The sequence below is a fragment of the Diaphorina citri genome, unplaced genomic scaffold, assembly GCF_000475195.1.
Source record: "Diaphorina citri unplaced genomic scaffold, Diaci psyllid genome assembly version 1.1 scaffold1091, whole genome shotgun sequence".
In the NCBI taxonomy this organism is placed as follows: domain Eukaryota; kingdom Metazoa; phylum Arthropoda; class Insecta; order Hemiptera; family Psyllidae; genus Diaphorina; species Diaphorina citri.
In genome coordinates, this window is record NW_007378520.1 from 43,840 (window position 1) to 66,284 (window position 22,445).

Here is a 22,445-nt window from a genome sequence, read left to right on the forward strand (position 1 = left end):
TGTATTTTCAAATCAAGCGGCTATATTTTAAGCTACCAACTAAATAATAATGAATTTTACTATACAAACCAAATCAGGAGAAAAAAAGTATAGGTAATAACAATAAGTTGTGTCACCTTACAGACACAGAGACCCGCAAAACACTAAAGTTGAGCGTGGTGTGTGACTGAATGGGTGACCAGAGCTGGACTTGGACTCAAACTCGTTGGTGGTTCGAGTCCAAGTAAACTCATTGGGTCCCGTTGATCTTTTCTTCAGGTCATTGGGTCTCATAAAATTATTGGGTCCAAAAAACCATATGACTCATTGGGTCTCATTAGGTAGGTATGTTTATTGTAGTAAAATTACCTGATTTTTTATCAATATTAATCATCGGTACATAGTACATACATCATCGGGTCGTTGAGAGGTTGAGACAGATGTTGATGTAAAATATGTATTTAAGACCCAATGAGTTTCTTCCCATTTCCCGTTCAATGTATGGGACTAATTTCCGTAATCATTTTCATATTCCGACTCCCCTTGAGGCGGCTGGTGAGAAGGACGGCGAAATCATCCAGAATTCCAGATCACCAAATTGGGTGATGGCTGGATGACAAGAAGCCAGTAGTGCCCAGTAGAGAGAAGGAAGATGGAACAGGAGAAAGCCACAGCCGTTCCGAGAACGAACCTTACCCGTTCGGGATAAAATCCGCTCCGGGTGGTAATCCAACCCACGACTTGGCACTTGTGCCAGCCACTTACAGTATTCATGAACCAAAATTCTCGCTCTCAAGTCAGATTGAAACAAATTTTGACCAATCACATATTTGGAGTTGATGCTTCAGAGCAGCTTGAGAACCAGTATTTTGTTCATGCCTGAATGTTAGTCACACTCAGACCGTTTCAATGTGCGGCGGAAAAAGCTTGAGACCCAGGTCTGTCAGACGGTGTGACCGGCAGGCATTACAAGGCAGAGGCGCTACTCTCCAAGCTTACTTACTGGGCTGGCGCTAGCTAAAATCTACTTTGTTTTAACGGTGAAACTGTCCTACTGTCGACGAAAAAATGAGCCACAACACAAGCCGTCCCTCAGGATTATACATTATTACCGCTAGCATGGTGTTGTGAACATGGATCCGATTAAACAATTGGGAGTTTTTTATTTTCTGGTGGGGAAATAGATTTTTTTATGTATCTGTCTAACTCCGGGGAGAAAAAAATCCCCAGATTTATGCTGGAAACGAGGGCAGGGGAGGAGAAGGAGGGAGGGAAATTGTATTTGTTTCAGCCAAGTGTGAATTAATCATATTTATCCTGGCAACAATAACAAACCGTACAAATATTGTATTGTACAGTTGTAGTTTTGTACAGAAATACACAGAAGTTGGGAGAGTTTTGTGAGATAGAAAATGTTGGGTGAATTTTATCCTGTAGTCCTGTACAGATAAGGTCCGTTCTCGGAACGGCTAACTTTCCCCTATCTGTTTAGCTTCTCTCTTCAAACCTATCGAAAAAAAGAGGTTTGCTGTAATAACGGAGGTTTTATCGTCCCGAAATCGAAAATATAAGTAGAAGAGGATAGGAAAAAGTCAGCCGTTCCGAGAACGGACCTTATCTGTTTTTCCGCTCCGCACCCTCTCCGAGCAGAGCCAGACACAGATTTAATTGTGTTAAGCATGAATGCTTGTTACAAATGTCGTTCCCTGCTTAATGTACTTCGTTAATTTTTACGACTTGACTTTTGGACTCGAACCACCAATCTCCAGATCCAAAGTCCACCGCGCTAACCACTACACCACTGAGGTTGGTAGACACAGACAACTGTCGCTGACGATAGTAGAGAACATACTTACCGAACACCGCTCCGAGCTACGGCCGAACTTTTTCATTAAGTTTTTCGCTCTCCATGTTGTACGGGCCCGCACCATCACTGTCAAAAAGTAAACTGAATTTACTGAACTAGTGAACTTACTGAACTATTCAGTGGCGGGGCGGACACGGCTCGGTTTCCGTGCACCACGATGGTGCGGTGATGTATGTACACTTCAAATGCTTTGTTTTTCTTTCTCACCGTAGCATGTCCAACACTCGGCCGTATGTCGGCATGAGCTCGGTTGAAAGTTGGCTGCAAGATTTGATCCATACAAACAAAAATACATAATGATACATACCTGTGTATATTAGATCTCGAGTTGAATAAAATCCTGTAAAAAATAGAACAAGCGAGAGAGAGAACCATTTTCCCAAGTTTCCTACAATTTTAAATTCCTACAATTTTAAAATTTCCTTTCCTACATTTCCTACATCCTACAATTCCTACAATTTAAAAAAAAAAGTTTCCTACAATAACTAAAACGGGACTTTGTAATCGAGGAAACCAGTGAAACGGAAAATCAAATAAATAAAAAAAAGAGAAAAAAGTTCCACCAAAATTCCGAATTCCAACATTCGTCGAAAGAAAAAGAAAGAAAAATAATAGAAAGTAAAAAAACTAGAGAGGTAGAGACAATGTTCTTTTTTTTTAAGTAAGTATAATAGTATAATAAACAAAAGAAATGAAATAAAGAAGAAGAAATCCTAATAAGGAAAATAAATAAAAGGAATAAACTATGCTAGACTTGGCTCTAATGGGTCCCTGGAGAACGTCCCGAGCACGTTCAAAATTGGGCCATTATACAAGGAGATTGGAAGCGCCAAAACTTTTCAACTCCCAATGTTCCGGTTCATGTGCTCTCGCCATCCATCAAATTCAATAAGGAGGGAGCTTTCCCACCTGATGGGGAGGTGCGGGAGACAGCTCGATGCTTTCTCAGATTTTTTTTCGTACACCACCCGTACGAGTATTTCTAAACGAAAATTGCAAATATTTCAACCGGTTACTTTCTGGTGTTCTCGTGTTGACCCAGCACCTAAATGGGAAGTAGGTATAGGTAAGTAGGTATTGTGTCTCTTCTCGCCCATCTGATGAGAGGCATACTACGGAATGGGCATGCTACGACACAGACCACATGCGTCTAATGTAGCAGTTGCTTCATTGCTACGAAATAAAAACGGCATTGAAACACTCAATCTTTTTTTAAAACGTAAAAATCCTTGCTCTTAACCTGAACGGATAATGTTTGTTCGCGGAACGGCTGGCTTTCTCCTATCCTGTATTCCTTCTCTCTTCGATTTCGGGACGATAAGACCTTAGCAGTTGCAGTTCCCCCTATGAAACATCTTCAAAAAAATCTTGCTCTTAGGTCCTACTGAAGTAAAGTTTGGCCAATCAGATGTTTGGAATTGATGGTTCATTGGTTCAGTGTGGCTTGAGACCTTTTCAAGATGTTTGATACAGGGGAACTGTAACTGCCGAGGTTTTATCGTCCCGAAATCGAAGAGTGTAGGACAGGATAGGAGAAAGCCAGCCGTTCTGAGAACGAACCTTATCTATTAAGGTTGAAACTTCTACAGCAACAAGAAGGCGTACAAGAAGGGGAAAAACCAGACGATAAAGGCAAAGTACGAAGAAAGGCCTAAAGAAAGCTACGTTTACTTATTACAAGGAAGGTACTTATTACTTAATAACCAATAATAAGTCAACCCCTCCAACCCTCCCTTATTTTCCTCTCAGACAAGACGATTTTCCGAGAAATGAGGAAGTAAGTTTTTTTTTTTTTTTTTTTTTTTCCTTAGCCCTTACAGACACAGAGACCCGCAAAACACTGAAGTTGAGCGTGGTGTGTGACTGAATGGGTGACCAGAGCTGGACTTGGACTCAAACTCGTTAGTGGTTCGAGTCCAAGTAAACTCATTGGGTCCCGTTGACCTTTTCTTCAAGTCATTGGGTCTCATAAAATTATTGGGTCCAAAAAACCATATGACTCATTGGGTCCCATTAGGTAGGTATGTTTATTGTAGTAAAATTACCTGATTTTTTATCAATATTAATCGTCGGTACATACATCATCGGGTAGTGGAGAGGTTGAGACAGATGTTGATGTAAAATATGTATTTAAGACCCAATGAGTTTCTTCCCATTTCCCGTTCAATGTATGGGACTAATTGCATTAGGTAGGTATGTTTATTGTAGTAAAATTACCTGATTTTTTATCAATATTAATCGTCGGTACATAGTACATACATCATCGGGTCGTTGAGAGATTGAGAAAGATGTTGATGTAAAATATGTATTTAAGACCCAATGAGTTTCTTCCCATTTCCCGTTCAATGTATGGGACTAATTGAACAAAATTTTAACCTTTAAATAATTAATTTATTAATTAGTTCTGCGACTGTTCCTTGACAACATTGTTATTGTTATTATTGAATATTGTGGCGGCATGATGACAAGTAGAACAATCTATGGGAACATCCCCCCCATCCTGATCAGCAAGCCAGGGGGACGGTGCGGCATCTGAAATCAGAAACACCACGAGCCGCATTGAACGACCGAATTGAGATCCAAGATTTTTTTTTTTTTTTTTTTTTTTGTGGAAGGAAAAAAAAAAACCCTTTTTGTGTCCCCCCCCCCCAAACCCGGGGTTTTTTTTTGTGGAAGGAAAAGTAATCCCTTTGTCGTTCCGCCCGCCCAAAGCCCGGTGAACGATGAAATTCTTAATTGAATAAGTTACAACATAGGTAGGTATTAATAATTAATTAACGATGACCCAAAAATGCGAAAAAGGTATTCTGCCCATTCACATACCGAAGCTTTTGGCAAGGAGAAACCTTTGATGTTACTATAATTTTGTGAAAGTCTAATTTTCCTGGACTATTGAGAGAGAAAAGCAACCATAAACAAAATCCGAGATCGATAAAATAATCGATCGATTTTGGGTCATCGTTAATAATTAATTAACGATGACCCAAAAATGCGAAAAAGGTATTCTGTTCATTCACATACCGAAACTTTAGCAAGGAGAAACCTTTGATGTTACTATAATTTTGTGAAAGTCTAATTTTCCTGGACTATTGAGAGAGAAAAGCAACCATAAACAAAATTCATTAGGTACCTATTGCTTTATTTTTGTCTCACACCTTGTTTAAATTTTCCTTACTTTTTTTGCTCTTGTATATTTTTTCCTCTTGTTTATAATTATACGAATCTCCGTCCGGAAAGTTGCCACATTTTTTCCCTCCGTTACAGGCCGGTATTCAGGGTCACAAAAAAAAAAATACCTAACTTCCTTTATAAATAACTTTATAAATAAGGGGAAACAGAAAAACAGAACACAGAGGGAGGAGCAAAACTCTTTCTGCTTCCCTTCCCTCCCTTCAAAATCTCCCTCACACGAAAATTCCCTCCTCTCTTTATCCCTTCCCCCTACCTCTCTCTCTTCCTCGCTATCTCTCTCTCTCTCTCTCTCTCTCCTTTCACAGAAATTCCTTCCCTTCTTATCCCCCACTACCCTGCCATTTTGTGATTATTTTTTTGTAAATTAATAATTAAGGAAGGTAGAAAAGGCAGTGGTGTGGCGTGCTATTTTCAAAAGGGGAAATATCAACCCAACATACGTTGTATTTTTCTTCCGGAAACTGAGAGACGATTTCCTCTCTTCTGACCATTATTTCTCCTCTTTTAAGGCAAAGTGAGTTTAAACTCGGTTCAAGCAATCTGATTGGTTGAATTTTTTGAAATCAACCAATCAGATTGCGTAATCCGAGGTTGATCCAAATACGCTCACTTGTGACAGGGGTCACAAGTGAGCGTATTTGGATAAGAGGAGGTAAAAGCCGTAAAGAGGAAAGGAAGGGCGATACCTCCCTATATTAAAGCGTATTTTAATTTCGCAATTTTCATGGTGGTAGAGGTGGAAAATAGGGAAATTGAACATTACTTGGCACCTGGCATTGTACTATTTCCCCGTTTACCACCACTACCACCATGAAAATTGCGATCTTGAACACGGGAGGTTTTTTTGTGAGGATTTCACTGGTTTTTGTGCACTGATTGTGCTAGTAACGAATTCAGTTCAGAGCACAAGTAGGTATTTCATTAGGTAGGAACCTTCTGGAATTAGCAATTTGTCCACAAACCTACAAGACTGTAGGTACCTATACGTACGAGTATAATATCTTTGATTGATTACCTACGCTATACATATTTTGTTGATGTACAAAAAAAATTGTACCTACCTATAAGTAATAGTGATAAATAAATAAAACTCATTATTTATTTTACACAATAATTAAATAAAATATTCAATATTCAGGTAATCTATCCCAATTTAGATTGCTTTATCCAAAAGTTGCACTTGAACTATTAGGAAACCTTTTCACAGCCAGCCTTGTTAGCTTGGAAGGTATAGCGAGCCTGCCTTGTAAGCTCTAGATGACTAGATGACGAGGTGAATCTATGTTGTCGAGGCAGTGTGGACGGTTTCAGTTGACATCGATCGACGACCGTCGACTCTGTGTGGATACAGCTTTTAAAAAAGACGTTTGTGGAACATAATTTCAAACACAAAGTGAGTTCCTTTCAGGAAGCCCTGGTCCTTATTGTGACCGCCTTTACCTCCCACACCCAACACCCAACTAGCCCAGCTTATCGTCTTCACTTTTGATGTGTAAAGAACCATGACCATTATGCTGTCAGCCGTTCATGTAATGGCGTTTAGACTTCTTCGGGGGGGCCAACCGCTTTGCAAAGGATGAGGGGGTGGGATGTAACGTTCAGGCAACGAACAAGAAGAAGACGACGACGAAGAAGAAGAAGAAGAAGAAAAATCATTATTAGGTACTAGCCGAAATCCTTAAGGCATGGCCGTTCTTGTCACTCATCCATTTAGTGGTCTTGCTCGGCGTAGTTTAACAAAAACGAACCGGAAAATAGCCTATAACCTTCACGGGAGTGCAAGCTTGTTCTTCCTCGTCCTCGTCTCCTCTCCTTCTCCTTGTCCTCTTTCTCCTCCTCTTCCTCTTTCTCCTCTTCCTCCTCCTCCTCCTTCTCCCCAGCTCAGTCAGACTTGATCCTCTTTACTTCAACCTCAATACAACGTCAGCCATGTAATCACAATGTTTGTGACGACAGGGTGACAGCGGAGATGGAAATTTTGAGCACAAAATTAGGTTTTCCGTAAATTTGCGAAATTCCAAATTGGAAAAATTCCACTATTGAGAGCCCAGAAATTCCAACAATCAAAAATTACGACGTTAGAAAAGGCCCGAAATCTAAGAGAGAAGGAAGACATAATATGAGAAAGCCTTTCCGAGAACGAACCTTATCCGGATGAAATCCGGCCCGGGCGGGAATCGAACCCGCGACCTAGCGCTTACAAGGCACACGCGCTACCCTCCAAGCTGACTAGGCTGGCTAAACATTTTTGTGTTAATCCGTAGAATTTCTTCAAACCATTCATACTTCATTTGTTAGCTTTACCGCAACACCCAGTATGTCAGTTCCGATACAATAAATATTTCATGTTCAATAGGATCGTACAAGCTTGAGGTTAAATCCGCGTTAAACACCTTCCTTCTCCTTCTCCTTTTCCTTCTCCTTCGCCTCCTCCTTCTCCTTCTCCTCGTTCTCCATCTCCTTCTCGTTCTCCTTCTCCTTCCCCTTCTTTTCCTTCTCCATCTCCTTCCTCTTCTTCTCCTTCTCCTTCCTCTTCTCCTTCTCTTCCTTCTCCTTCGCCTCCTCCTTCTTCTTCGTTTTAAGTACGTTTAACTGTCTTATTTATTTGTTCGCCAGGAAAATGACGTTTTCAATTACATTACCACGAAGTTAGGATGGGGGGGGAGACTGTTATCATGGACACGGATCTACTGTAAACATGAAGTCATTTCATTGTCGGTAAAGGTCCGTGCCTGATGGACAAGGTCTGTTGGATGTGTTTAACTTGATGGACAATCCTGCTGGGATAATGTTCGTTCTCGGAACGGCTGGCTTTGCTCCTATCCTGTCTTCCTTCTCTCTTCAATTTCGGGACGATAAGACCCTAGCAGTTACAGTTCCCTCTGTCGAACCTCTTAAAAAAAAGTTCCTTTAGGTACAAACCAAATGAAGCACCTAACAGTTAGAGGAGAGCCATTAAATCCAGTCCTGGACTCATTATTTTGTTATCATCGTGTACTATTAGGAAACAAGTTGTTAATTGGATTGAAAAAATTCCAAATATATGTAAATTGGACAGAAAAACAAAATTACGCCAACTTGTATCTTGTTATTTTATCTCAGGGACGTTATTTTCATCTATCATAACCGTGGTATTATGACATGAGAAAATTGAGAAATCCCTCCGAATTCTCATGAATGACTTTGGTGAAAACGCGCCTTGAATGAAATACGATTATGCCTACAATCAGTAAAGTTATTGTTACCTATAAGTAGGTACTAGGTAACACTATCAGTGTTATTACTAGGTACCAATATTGGCAAGGTCCAAATTCCGAAGAAGCTGTTGACGTCTAACCAGCAAAAAAAGGCCCAAGATGTAAATAACAACACAACGTAGGAGCATGAGTTTCAGACGTGTTATAGAAGGTTCTAGGTTCGACTTCCTGTGTTATCGGAAAATTTTGCAGTCAATAGTTCGATTCCAAATAATGTTCCTAGCTTCCTAGTATGGATAATTGTTTACCTACTTCTGGTGCTCTCGTCTTGATTTAGAGCAATATCAGAAAGTAGATAGGTGCCAGCACTGCCAGTCTACATAGTTAGCTTGGTGGGTAGAGCTTCTGCCTTGTAAGCACTAGAATTCCCGTCCGGGGCGGAATTATACTTGAACGGATAATGTTCGTTCTCGGAACGGCTGGCTTTCTCCTATCCTGTGTTCCTTCTCTCTTCGATTTCGGGACGATAAGACCTTAGCAGTTACAGTTACCTCTATCAAACAAGCAGGTAGGCACCTAGGTACTTTCTTTTTCATCAATAGGAAGTACTTATTTTACTTTCCTTTTTTTTTATTTAAGAGGTTTGACAGAGAAAATCTAATTCTGGCCATACCTATCAAACCTTTTAAAAAAGTCGAGCTGTGATTTTAATATTCTTAACTTGATTGAAAAGCCAACAATAATATAAACAACCTACCCCTATAATAAAGAATACGATATACCCCACAATTACGTATATCTGATGAGCAAAGGGTAGGAGGCATTTAATTTACACTGACCATATGTACTTACACCCCCTTCTTTAAGCCCCCTTTAGCGAAGTGTTAAAAAACTGAAAAGCCAACAATATAAGAGGGGTAAACAGGAGTAGCAGAACACAAGTGTATCTCTCCCGGAAGATAACAGGGACTCTTCAGTCCTCTTGGACAATTTGGGAAGCTGAAATAAATATTATTTTTAATTATTTAAAGGATAAAAGGTAATTAATTTAAAATAATAAATCACCTCTGTGGTCGAGTGGTTTTACGGCTAGGTAAATAAATACCTACATATACATAGGTAAAGGCTCTTACCTAGCATAAATGAAGCTGCAATTTGTCCTACAATCAGATCTCAGATATACTGCGGGAATAAAGTGGCTTCAGACGGTCTGTGCTTGAATGGCGGAAAAAGCTTCCGACCTAGATCTGTCAAACGGTCTGAGAGACCTATAGGTCTGAAGCTTTTCCCGCCACACACTTTTCGACTGTCTGACAAACCCAGATCTGTGAAACCGCGGTCTGAGCGTGAGTGGGCGGCATTAGGCTTAAGATTAGTTTGATATGACAGCGCAAAATGACTGAAGAGGCCCCATCAAGCCCTACCCTGGAGGCTTGAAGCCCCCGCTCCCTATTTCCCGGAGGCCCCTGGGGGAATCCCTTATTCGAAAATGATTTTTGTAATTGTCGAAGCGAAAACATCTAAATTACATCAATATTAGAATAGAATTGAATTTCCCGTTTCTTTTTTTTCGCTCTATTGTGATTAATAGGAATCCTCGTTGTTTCTTTTTTTTTCGCTCTATTGTGATTTTAATGTATTCAGCGAGCCCCGCGTCTTGTATCAAATTACATACCCCAGTTAAACAACTACCCTACACCTCCCCTATTTTTTAAAATGTGAGTTATGATATAGGGTGGAACACATTGCACAGCCCCCTATATAAGGATCAAAATAGGCACAAAAATATCTTATTCTTTTTTAAGTGCAAAATATTTCAAAGAATCTTGGCGGAATTCTCTTGAACACGGGCAGGTTTTTTTGTGAGGATTTCACTGGTTTTTGTGCACTGATTGTGCTAGTAATGAATTCAGTTCAGAGCACAAGTAGGTATTTCATTAGGTAGGAACCTTCTGGAATTACCAATTTGTCCACAAACCTACAAGACTGTATAGGTACCTATACGTATAATATCTTTGATTGATTACCTACTCTATACATATTTTGTTGATGTACAAAAAAATTGTGCCTGTTTAATAGTGGCTAACTCGCCAGCTATGGGTTCCTGATCTTGTGGTCAATCAGTTTTGGAATTAATAAAGTCAGTCGAATATTTGAACTTGACCGAACTGCACAGAAGTTTTCTCTCGCTATTTTAAACCCTCTAAACTCTAAACAGTCTAAACTCTCTAAACAGTAGGTACCTACTACCAATAGTGATAAATAAAACTCATTATTTATTTTACACAATAATTAAATAAAATATTCAATATTCAGGTAATCCATCCAGATTTTTTTTTTTTTTTTTTTTTTTTTTTTTTTTTTTTTGGATGAGTACCTTAGATAACCCTGTATAGATATTAAACTGTTTACTGTATTAATACATTTGAAGCTTTGAAAATAGAAGCAAAGCAGCTCTGTCGAAATAATTACCTCAATTAATTTTGTAACATAAATTAAGTCAGTGTAATACTGTAATACAGTCAAAGGTAAAGGTAGGTAATACTTTGAATTCTAAGGTAATACTTTACATTTCATCTTTACAACATAGATACAGGTTTACATCAGGTAAGTATGCATTGAAAGTTTGTTGGCGCTTAGAAAACAACACCGCCTAACAAAAATTTTGCAAGATATTAATTTTTATTTTTATTTTTTTTGTTCGCGGAAGAAGCACAAAAGGGAGTAGACCAAAAAGCGTTGATAGTAATAGACCCCATTTTTGGCAAAGGACATTTTTTGGAAGAAAAAAAAACATGTAAAAATAGGTATGGCTAGAATTAGATTTTTAAGAGGTCTGATAAAGAAAACTGTAAAAACAAAAGGTCTTGTGTGACTCGTGTCTTATCGCCCGAAAGCGTGCAAAGAGAGAAGAAGACTGGTAACCCCTGGCTTAGGTATACTTAGGTACATATTGAGTTAGGTACATGGTACACCTTAGGTATGTAGGTGGTATAGGTACCTATGGGTATAAGTAAGAGTTAGGTAGGTACATGCAGGTATTTTCAAATCATAAATCTTTGTGTTAAAGCAGAGAGAGCTTTCGCACAACTTTGTGGGTATCACAGTATTACAAGTCTTTCATTTACTCCAGGGGTTCTTAACCTTTTAGAATTGGCGGACCACTATTGATAAACCAAAAATCTCGCGGACCACTTGAGATTATGTATGTATATGGAAAAAGCCAGCCGTTCCGAGAACGAACCTTAGGTATCACTTTAAGAAGTCCGCCGCGGACGAGATTCGAACATCGGATGTCTTATTATAGCAAAATCGAATAAGGACAGGATAGGAGAAAGCATATATAGTCGACGGCCATCAATCTGAGAGCAGAAGAATGGATGAATGAGTGAAAAAGTTCGACAGAGGAAACTGTAAAAGTGTGTCCAAACATAATCGATCAAAGAGTACGATTGTCTTGTAAGCGCTAGGCCCCGGGCGGGGCGGATTTTATCCTGATGGGATAATGTTCGTTCTCGGAACGGCTGGCTTTCTCCTATCCTATCTTCCTTCTCTCTTCGATTTCTTGTAATCCTACACCGCACCGTCAGCAAGAATCATCAGCGATCTTATTACCACCCTTATTTTAAATCAGAACCCCTTGAAAAAAATTCCAGACCCTTTTTTAAGATTGACAAAAACCAATGACTTCCCATATGAGTGGGGGTTATTTATGGTTTATTTATTTAGACAACTGTGACAAGATCGATCCAGCTTTTAAGGCAAAGTGAATGACATTTGTGTAATCCTACACCACATCGACAGCAAGAATCATCAGCGATCTTATTACCACCCCTATTTTAAATCAGAACCCCTTGAAAAAAATTCCAGACCCTTTTTTTAAGATTGACAAAAACCAATGACTTCCCATATGAGTGGGGGTTATTTACGGTTTATTTATTTAGACAACTGTGACAAGAACGATCCCGGGGGGTGAGGAGGGGGAATGACATTTGATCACATATTAGATCAGCCATCAAGTCATCATTGCTGGAACCCCGGGGGCAAAGGTCTCATAAGTTGAAAAAACTTGTGACTTGTGCCCGGATTCACACAGCGGGTTTAAACTTGGTTTAAGTTTATCTCTCGGATTAAGCAATTGTAGCCAATCAGATTACGCCCATGCTGGCAGGAACCGCAATCGGCTTTTAAACTTTAAGTTTAGATTCCCGCCCGGGGCGGATTTTATCCAGAACGGATAAGGTTCGTTGTCGGAACGGCTGGCTTTCCCCTGTCCTGTCTTTCTTCTCTCTTTGCTTTCGGAACGATAAGACCTTAGTAGTAGGTAGTGGGTAATACCAGTGAGTTATAGGTATAGATGGGGATAGTAGAAAGCTCGAAATACAGCAGAATTAATACCTAGTGTTATCAAATATGTTACAAATGTGCTTCTATCAAATTAATATGAATCTATGAATCTAATCAAGCGTTAACTATTATTACATTTTTCATCAATTCAGAATGGGATATTAACTGTGTTTTGATTGATTTTTATCAACTTTATTTCTTTTTCTATTTTTTTTTTTTTTTTTTTTTTATTTACCACCATGAAAATTGCGAGGGAAAAATACGCCTAATCTAGAGAAGGCTTTTTTTCTTCGTCTTTACGACCATCGAAGACACGCCACTGGGGAAAAGGGAAATAATAATAGGAGGGACAAAAAACTCGGGGGGAAAATCCCGGGCGCTATTCACAAAACGGATTATTGTAATTGTTAAACAAATTATTATGTAAACAGAGAACAAATAGGGTAGGGTGGGGGGAAAACAAGGCAGTCCTCTGGGATTTTTCCAGCATTGTTATATTTTCAAATAATAATAATAAGGAATAATAATAATAATAAAAATAAAAATTTCAAACGTAGCTATCCTTAGTTTTTCCAAGATAGATGGGGTAGTGTGTGCCGTTCTTACGATTGTATGAACAAAGTGGGGGCCTCGACTGGGATTGAACCCACGCCTTTCTGGTTACAAGGCAAGTGTGCCAAGTGTCTAGAATCTAGAACTAGATAGAGATACATAAGTATTAGAAACTTAGAAACCGCCTTAATTCTATCTACCTAAGTGTGTGTCTTTTTCTTCTTTCTTCTTCTCCTTCTCATTCCCTTTCTCCTTCTTCTCCTTCTTCTTCTTCTTCTTCTTCTTCTTCTTCTTCTTCTTCTTCTTCTTCTTCTTCTTCTTCTTCGGAAGACATACTCGTAATATGAGAAAGCCTTTCCGAGAACGAACCTTATCCGTTCAGGATAAAATCCGGCCCGGGCGGGAATCGAACCCGCTACCTAGCGCTTACAAAGCACACACGCTACCAGGCTAACTAGGCTGGCTGAACATTTTTGTGTTAATCCGTAGAATTTCTTCAAACCATTCATACTTCATTTGTTATAGCTTTACCACAACACCCAGTATGTCAGTTCCGATACAATAAATATTTCATGTTCAATAGGATCGTACAAGCTTGAGGTTAAATCCGCGTTAAACACCATTATATTACTTCGAACTAAATCTGTGTTATCCGGCTGAACAGAGAAACATTTGTCTCTCTCACTCAATCGAAAGCTCCGGGTTCGATCCCCATGAATATCAGTAGAAGTGATTTAAAAAAAAGACGAGTGTTTCACTGCCGCGCCGTTTTGTTTTCGTGTGGCAATGACACAACTGAGCATTACCTATAGAAAAAGAGGCTTTATTAGAAGAGTTCGAAAAGACGGCATCTAGCCCACAATCCACAAATGTCCTTTAGGAGTTTAACATTTTGACCTAATTGGCTCCTGGGAAAATGACGAAAATTACTGGGCCTCTAGAAAAGAGTCATAGGGCCCAAATCTTACAAAAACTGATCATTTGAAAGTTAGAGTAGGTATTTTCTTTACAAAGGTCATTTTCACGGGCCCCCTATTCTATTCTATTCTATTCTATTATGGGACTGGTTGCTCCTCTCCCAAGAGAGTATGCAATTAACACTGCGACCTCTGTAGATCTCATTAGACATAACGTAAGTATTCAAAATTTTATCAGTATGAGATTTTTAAAGAGATTCGATAGAAAGAACTGTACCTACTCAGGCACTTCCGAAAACGTACTTTACCTGTGTTCGGATAAAGTTCGCCCCTGGCAGAAATCGAACCCGCAACCTAGCTCTTACAAGGCAGACTCGCTATCCTCTGTGACTCACTTCGTTTGTTCCATAAAAGGTAATATGTGGTAAAAGTGGTCGTGGGATCGATTCCCGCCCGGGGCAGATTTTATAAGGTTCTTTCTCGGCTGGCTTTCTCCTATCCTGTCTTCCTTCTCTCTACGCTTTCGGGACGATAAGACCTTAGCAGTTACAGTTTTCTCTGTCAAACCTCTTGAAAAAAAAAAATAAAAAAGTGGACTTGAAAAAAAAAACTACACGGTTGGATGGGAAAAGTTCTTCCTCGGGCAAGTCTCGAAGCCCAGGGTGCTGAGGTGGTCAAACATATTTACAATTGACAACCGCGACCACGCCCCTTCATGTAATTATTGATACGTATCAAATGTCGGGCCGACATTTTGACGAGGGGTGGGGGCTTTTATCTAAATTAATATTAAATAAAAACGTCACTCTTTTTACATTTAAACTTTTGAATGCCACTCGGACGAAAGTGATCGATCAGCAAAAAGTCAGTAATCTTGAAAGGTAGATATCTATATCTATGCTGCTTTTTTATCGCCATAAATACTTTAAATAAGTAACTACGAAGGTAGCCAACTTTAAATAAGAGTACACGGTATGTGTACCTACTATAATGTATACTTTAAATAAGTACCTACGTAGGTAGCCAACCTAGTTAGCTGGAGGGTAGTTCGTCTGCCTTGCAGGCGCTAGATCTTAGGTTCGATTCCCGCACGGGGCGGATTTTATCCCATAGGTACAGATAAGGTTCGTTCTCGGAACGGCTAGCTTTCTCCTATCTCACTTTCGGTGAAGGAAAACCAAAAAATCTCAATTCAAAAGCTCTCCAAAAAGACTCCTGGACGCTCGTTTCCAAATCAAATTAAATCCTAATGGGAATTAAACAAATTAAAAAAATCTCATTTGACTTAATGAACAATCAACTACTTAATAATCTTAATATAGGTAAGTAAGTGCCCACCTATTATATTCCGTCAAGCTTATGTCAGTCATAATTCAATATTGAAACAGAATTATAATCCACTCCACATTTGAAAAATTAATGGAGAAGGAACTTTTGTGAAAAAATAATAACAAAAGGAACAAAAATCATCAAATTAATTGAAATTCAAGAAGGCAGAAAAAACAAACACAAGTCTTAAATAAATATAGAAGGGGTAGGTAAATAAAATGAAGGGGCATTGTTATTCTATTGTGAATTGTCTCTTGGTATCCATATGCTAGTGGTGTGGCGGTGAAATGTAATGCGTGTAGCATAGCTTAGCGGCCATAATGCAGGAAGGTGTGAAAATGAAATGGGACAAGTGAGCTAGTCCCAATGAGTCCTTTATGAGTTGGACATTTTTGTCAAGTTTCATTGAAATTAAAAACTATGTACTTGTTCACGCCATGTGACCAGTCTTAATTTAAATTCCCTCCAAACCTATAAAATCTGTCATATGATTATTAATTTTGACACCTCTGCCAATGATTCCTTTATGAGTTGGACATTTTTGTCAAGTTTCATTGAAATTAAAAGCCATGTACTCGTACCTATATCACCACTTAAAAGGGAGCTGTACACTCACTGCTGTCCATTTTTCGATGTTACAGCTCGCAGAACCAAATGTAACATTGCAAATTGTACAGTGTTATATATAGACACTGCAGAACAGTAGGTAGGTATAGAAACTGTAAAGTGTAGAGCCTCAGGCGACATTTCGGATAACAATACAACAGATTTCACGTTGTTCAATTAATTATTAACAGTTTATTTACCCATTTCTAATTGCCTCCCTCCACTCTCGTCCTCCTCCTGTTATTCCTCCTCCTCCTGCTATTCCTTCTCCTCCTCCTGCTGCTGCTTCTCTTTCTCATCCTTTGCCTCCCACTCTACCTCCTTTTCCCCAGTTCATCAATCTCTACCTCTAATACCATTTCAAAAATCAAAATAGTTTTGGGACCATACACCAAAAGTAGGTACTGATCTGTGCACTAAATACATATGTAGGTCCTCCGCATCTTTTGGACTTTGCTACCCTGCAACCGAAAAAGGCTGGTACTGTGACCAGATATGTACATTTATTATCCTATTCTGGCTAGACAAAAGCCGAACTACGGAGTTTCAATACACCTGAGTCAAATGCCTCCATCGTTTCGTATTAAAACCTTCAAATTCACACCCTTTCGCGTAGCGAGGAAACTCAGCCGAAGCCCTCGCTACAAACCTTCAGTACTCGTACCTACATATATCACCACTTAAAAGGGAGCTGTACACTCACTGCTGTCCGTTTTTCGATGTTACAGCTCGCAGAACGTACTGTAACATTGCAAATTGTAGAGTGTTATAGACACTGCAGAACAGTAGGTAGGTATAGAAACTGTAAAGTGTAGAGCCTCAGGCGACATTTCGGATAACAATACAACAGATTTCACGTTGTTCAATTATTAACAGTTTATTTGCCCATTTCTAATTGCCTCCCTCCACTCTCCTCCTCCTCCTCCTCCTCCTCCTGCTATTCCTCCTCCTCCTGCTATTCCTTCTCCTCCTCCTGCTGCTGCTTCTCTTTCTCATCCTTTGCCTCCCACTCTACCTCCTTTTCCCCAGTTCATCAATCTCTACCTCTAATACCATTTCAAAAATCAAAATAGTTTTGGGACCATACACCAAAAGTAGGTACTGATCTGTGCACTAAATACATATGTAGGTCCTCCGCATCTTTTGGACTTTGCTACCCTGCAACCGAAAAAGGCTGGTACTGTGACCAGATATGTACATTTATTATCCTATTCTGGCTAGACAAAAGCCGAACTACGGAGTTTCAATACACCTGAGTCAAATGCCTCCAAGAGAAGTAGCTACATAATATACAAGTACAATGGTAGGTATATAAATAGGTATACAAAATATGAAGATAATATAATATGTAGGTACACATAACAAGTATGTATACAAGGAGTTACATCTTTGTACATAAACATCATGAAGGGGAGGAACAGGGCCGTAAACAGGGGTGGGGGGGCGGACCTCATTTGGCATTTTGCCCCGGCCCCGAGATTCTCAAAGTGGCTTAGAGCCAGCAATTTTTCAAAGAAGTAAAATTAAATATGACTACCAAAGTCATATTTTTCTTTTGGAAATAGAGACGATTTCCCCTCTTCGGACGCTCATTTCCCCTCTTTTGGCGTGGTAGCAATAGCGCCACTAGCGCCTGTACTAAACCATGGCGGCGCCATCCTGAAGAGGGAAATCGTTTTGGATTCCAAAAGTAAAAAAACGCTTCTAGTAGGTACCTATTCTTGTTTAAAAATAATAATAAGAATAATAAATAAATTAAAAAAAAAAATATGAGGGGCGGCCCATTTTTTGATCAATCATCATATTTATTATCGCTCGTCTCTTCGACTTGTAATGCCGCCACTGGTCGCTACTCGATTAAAGTAGCTACTCAATTGTCCCCTCACGAGGTTAAGTGCACCCCGAACTCCAAGCACAGAGCCGAAAAAACCTCGGCCCCGCCGGGAATCGAACCCAGACCTCCTGCGTGCAAGCCTAGTGTGATACCCACTCGGCCACGGAGGTTGCAGGTACATGTAGGTATTGTAGGTACATAGTACAGTTTACACGTGAATTACTTCTCTCTCCCTTCCTCCCTTCCTATCCCTCCCATTTTCTCCCTTCATATAATAGATCAGTTGCGCTTACTTGGGTGATGTTTCAAAGTCATAGAGCAGGAAAAATGAGGACCAACAGAATTTTTCTTTTTCTTCTACGACTTCTAGATCCCGAGATAAATCGATTAAAAAAATGCCTGTAAATCGTGAACTTTGACGTCACGGCATACGCTCCCGTAGGCGATAACGTCACATCAAATGATTCAAATGTCCCGAGCAAAGCTCCCTCAAAGGCAACGCATTAATGTGTTTGTGCGCATACATTTCTGCGCAGTTCTTGCTGCTCCTCTGCTAACGCGCTTGCATAGTGGCGCTACCTAGCGGACAAAAATAGCAACTGCGTTAAGTCTGACATCACAAATCTTTGAACTCTTTCATTATAAAAATTGAATTTTCGACCTTTCACAGTCATTTTTTCGGAGTTTTGACCTCAGATTTGGATTTTTCCCAACTTTTTACATAGGAATCGATTTTATTTTTTGAGTTTTGACCTCAGATTTGGATTTTTCCCAACTTTTTACATAGGAATCGACCATTTATTTATAATTTTTACCCATTTGCAACTCCTCCATTATGTATGTCTTTGTCTCCCTCCTCTTTCTCCTCCCCCTCTGACTTTATTTTTCTCCAAGTTGTAAACACAATAGAGGACCATCTCTTTTTCTCTCCCTCTCATGTCCCTCATTATTCCTTCTTCCCCCCCCCCTCCCCTCTACTTTTTTTGTCCCTTTTCCGTCCTTCCTACCTCCTCATTTTCAATCCCCCTCTTCCTCTTCCTACCCCTCTTTCTCTTTTCCTCTCTTCTTTTCTCTACTCCCCCATCCTCCCTCCTCTTTTCACTTCACATTGTTCCTCCTCTTCTTCTTTCTCCTTCTGCGCCTTCTCTTTCCTTCCTCCTCTTGTCTTTTTTCTTCTCATGTCTTCTTTCATTTCTTCCCCTGTCCCTCTTTCTTCTCCTCACACTCACCCTTCCCCCTCCTCTTCCACCTTCATTCTCTTTTCTTGTCCTTCTTCCTCTTTCTCCCATTCCTCCTTCTCCCTCTCCCCTTCCTCCTTCTTCATCTTTTTTTCTTCCTCCCCTCCCCCTCTTTCTTCTCCTTCTCCCTCCACCCTACCAATGCCCAAGGGAAGCTATATAGAATAGCCCGAACGACAGAAGGTCAACGGTTGACATTTCTGGTTCTCTCTCTCTCTCTCTCTCTCTCTCTCTCTCTCTCTCTCTTCTCTCCCTATCTCTCTCTCTCCCTTTGACATGTGGCAGGCACTTATCCTTTATTTATTGTATCTTCCCTGGAGATTTACGACATATTGAAAATCTCTCCTTGTCTATTCTCTCTCTCTCTCTCTTTCTCTTTCTCTCTCTCTCTCCTCTTTGGAGAAGTTTTATTATTCTTCTTTCACATTGCTTTTCTAGTTTAAATTTTAATGACCCCCCTCTTCCTCTCCCCTCTCCTCTTTCCTTCTCCCTCTGAACCACTCCAACCTTTGTCAATCTTCTGTAGAACGAAAGCTCCTTCATTTGGTGCGGGGAATTTTGGAAGAAAGGCCCCTATGGGCCCCCAAAGAAGCTATGGACCAGTGTTCTTACGGGACTACCACAAAAAATCCCAGACAAAGCCCAAAAAAATCACAGAAATACCTCAATTTTTTTTTAAAATCCCTTAAAATTCCCTTCATCCTTATTTAATAAATTTCTTAAATTAGTACCTTCTTCTAGTTCTACACTTCTACTATACGTACCTATATATGTATATGGACGTGAGGAAAACAGCTCTTATGAAGCGCAGCCCCCGAAGGCCAAATTGGGAGCCGAAATTGAGAACTTTTCTTTATGTTTTAATCAGGTGTGTCAAATTTCTTGTCTCCTTTTTTTCCCATTTCTCTTCTTCTCATTCTTCTTCCTCTCCTCTTCCTTCTTCTTCATCTTCTTCCTTCTCTTTCTCTCTCTCTCTCTCTCTCTCTCTCTCTCTCTCGCTCTCTCTCTCTCTCTCTATTCTATTAAGGGCATATTTACAATTCTTTCCCGAGCATGAAATTGAATTTTTACCCCCTCTCTTCTCTCTCTCTCTCTCTCTCTCTTTCCTTCTCTCTCTCTCCCTCTCTCTCTCTTTCTTTCTCTCTTAATTTTCAATTTTTCTCTCTTTTTTTTTTCACATTGCTTCACTCTCAGGTATTTGTGTTATTATGTTCATTACTTTGCTTTCTTAGCAAAAACTTTACTCCATATTTTTTTAGAGGTACCTACCTACCCCTCCTTACCTTTTTTCATCGTCTTCATTTTCCCCGTATTTTGTACCTACTTCAAAATTTGAAGTCGAAATACAGTAATTTCGGTGTACTTACAGGGTGTTTTAGGAGGCCGAAAACGGAGAAAGTTATTTCGAGTTTTTCGTTTACCCTTTATTTGGGTGATACGTTTGGTTGGTAGGTGCCATTAGACATCGCTTTGATTGAGAGCTCTTCATTTGTGCTTCTGTGGACGGGGTTGTGAGGGTATTAGTGGAACGTAAGGGGTTGAATTATTTGTATCTTAGTGGAACTTAAGGGGTTGAAGTCTTTATATGGTTGAGATTTAGGGAAAGCTTAAAAGCGTTGAGATTTATCGACGCTCCAACTGTGTTGGAGAACTTGGAAGAATCAAGCGTGCAGGAAGGCGAAAATCAAGAGTTCGAAGTGCCGCCCGGCCGAAATAGGGTTCTGAACTTTTTCAGCTGGAATATTCAGCGCTCCATCCCACCAAGTCAAGAAAATTTGACAGCGCTACTAGAGATATTATACGCCACATATGTATACGAGTATGTATGTAAGTATGTACCTATTGTAGGTACCTAGGAAGAGACTGTAATGTCCCTTTGCCCCCGCAGTCTAAAGAAGGTTTTGTAACCACCAAGATTTTATTGTATAGAAAAATGCGACAGCGCTACTAGAGATATTATACGCCACATATGTATACGAGTATGTATGTAAGTATGTACCTAGGAAGAGACTGTAATGTCCCTTTGCCCCCGCAGTCTAAAGAAGGTTTTGTAACCACCAAGATTTTATTGTATAGAAAAATGATGGTTCCAAAACATAGGCCGCAGTTTAAGAATGACTTTTCTTTTAGTCTTATGACATCTCCATGCACGGCACGACAAATTCCAGATGGCACGGCATGCGGCAGTGCGCCAGGGCAAGTTCCGGTAAGCACGCCTGTATATCTTTACACGAACCGATTCAGCAGAGTTTTCTCACCCTCATAGATCCACTTCCCTTAAAGATTAACTTTTGAAATACAGGACACAAGGACACATATTAAGGTTAGATCATAACTCTCAACACAGACCTGCCTATTCCCAAGTTCCTTAGCAATAGACATACGGAGACATGCAAAAAGAAATGAATGAAAGTCTTACCTTTTTATCACTAACCGGAACCCCAGCCGCACCTCCAAACTCATCCTCCGGCGTACACGTCTCAATATCCACCATCTCATCTGAATCCTCATCTCCACCTCCACCTTCGTCTCCCTCTTCCACATCACTGCGCGGACTCAGCTTGGTCAGATAACTGGACAGGTAGGCCGGATAGACCGGCCGGAACGCGGACGAATTGGGGGACGGACAAGTGGAGGTGTTGGTGGAGGTGTAGTTGTAATACCAGGCGGGGAGCATGGCTGCAGTACATCACTGCGCGGACTCAGCTTGGTCAGATAACTGGACAGGTAGGCCGGATAGACGGGCCGGAACGCGGACGAATTGGGGGACGGACAAGTGGAGGTGTTGGTGGAGGTGTAGTTGTAATACCAGGCGGGGAGCATGGCTGCAGCCGCCACGGCGGACATGGAGGGGAAAGTCACCGAAGTGTTGGAAGGGAAGGATTTGAGACCGACTGGAAAATGAGGAAGAGGTGAACGGTGGTTAGAAATCAAGTTGTTGACTAGATCCCATTAAGGTGTGTTCAAACATAGTCGACCGGCTGTCGATCGACGAGGAGAAACTATCGAGGCAGTTCCTTTGGTATTTTATCGAGGCAGTGTGGACGGTTCAGTCGACATCGATCGACAACGCGGCAGGTCAATTACATTTTGAACCATCTTTTCAAATTGAACTAAAAGTTTTTTGGACTTTTACACAGAATTTCCTCGGTTAGGACTGGTTTATCCCAGATCGATATCATAAGTGGACAGCAGCTCCAGAACCATTTACCTGGATTGGGAACATTTGCCGCGGTCGGATGACCATGCCAGACAGAGACTTTCTAATGAATATTATAAGTGCTTTTAAGACGTGCTGAATTGCTGATTGATCAAGAACTATAAAATAAAATACATATGAGTCAAATCAAATATGTCGTACTTATGCGATTAGAAAGTGCGGAGAGT

At 40.2% G+C, this 22,445-nt stretch overlaps 1 protein-coding gene across 1 annotated transcript; it reads right to left on the reverse strand.

Moving 5' to 3' along the window:
* Positions 1 to 1,933: 1,933 nt before the first annotated feature.
* LOC113469462 lies at positions 1,934 to 21,735 on the reverse strand. Its single transcript, XM_026827193.1, has 2 exons — positions 21,478 to 21,735; positions 1,934 to 2,107 (listed from the first exon to the last, which is right to left on the reverse strand). Exons 1-2 carry the CDS (start codon positions 21,733 to 21,735, stop codon positions 1,934 to 1,936), a joined length of 432 nt encoding a protein of 143 aa, XP_026682994.1.
* Positions 21,736 to 22,445: the final 710 nt, after the last annotated feature.

Bases quoted from the DNA above. Each gene is read 5' to 3' on its own strand.
- LOC113469462 (XM_026827193.1), bottom strand. From the start codon at position 21,735: ATGCTCCCCGCCTGGTATTACAACTACACCTCCACCAACACCTCCACT. The intron at 2,108-21,477 runs GTAAGACTTTCA...CAAATCTTGCAG, and splicing joins TTCCGGTTAGTGATAAAAAG to CCAACTTTCAACCGAGCTCA.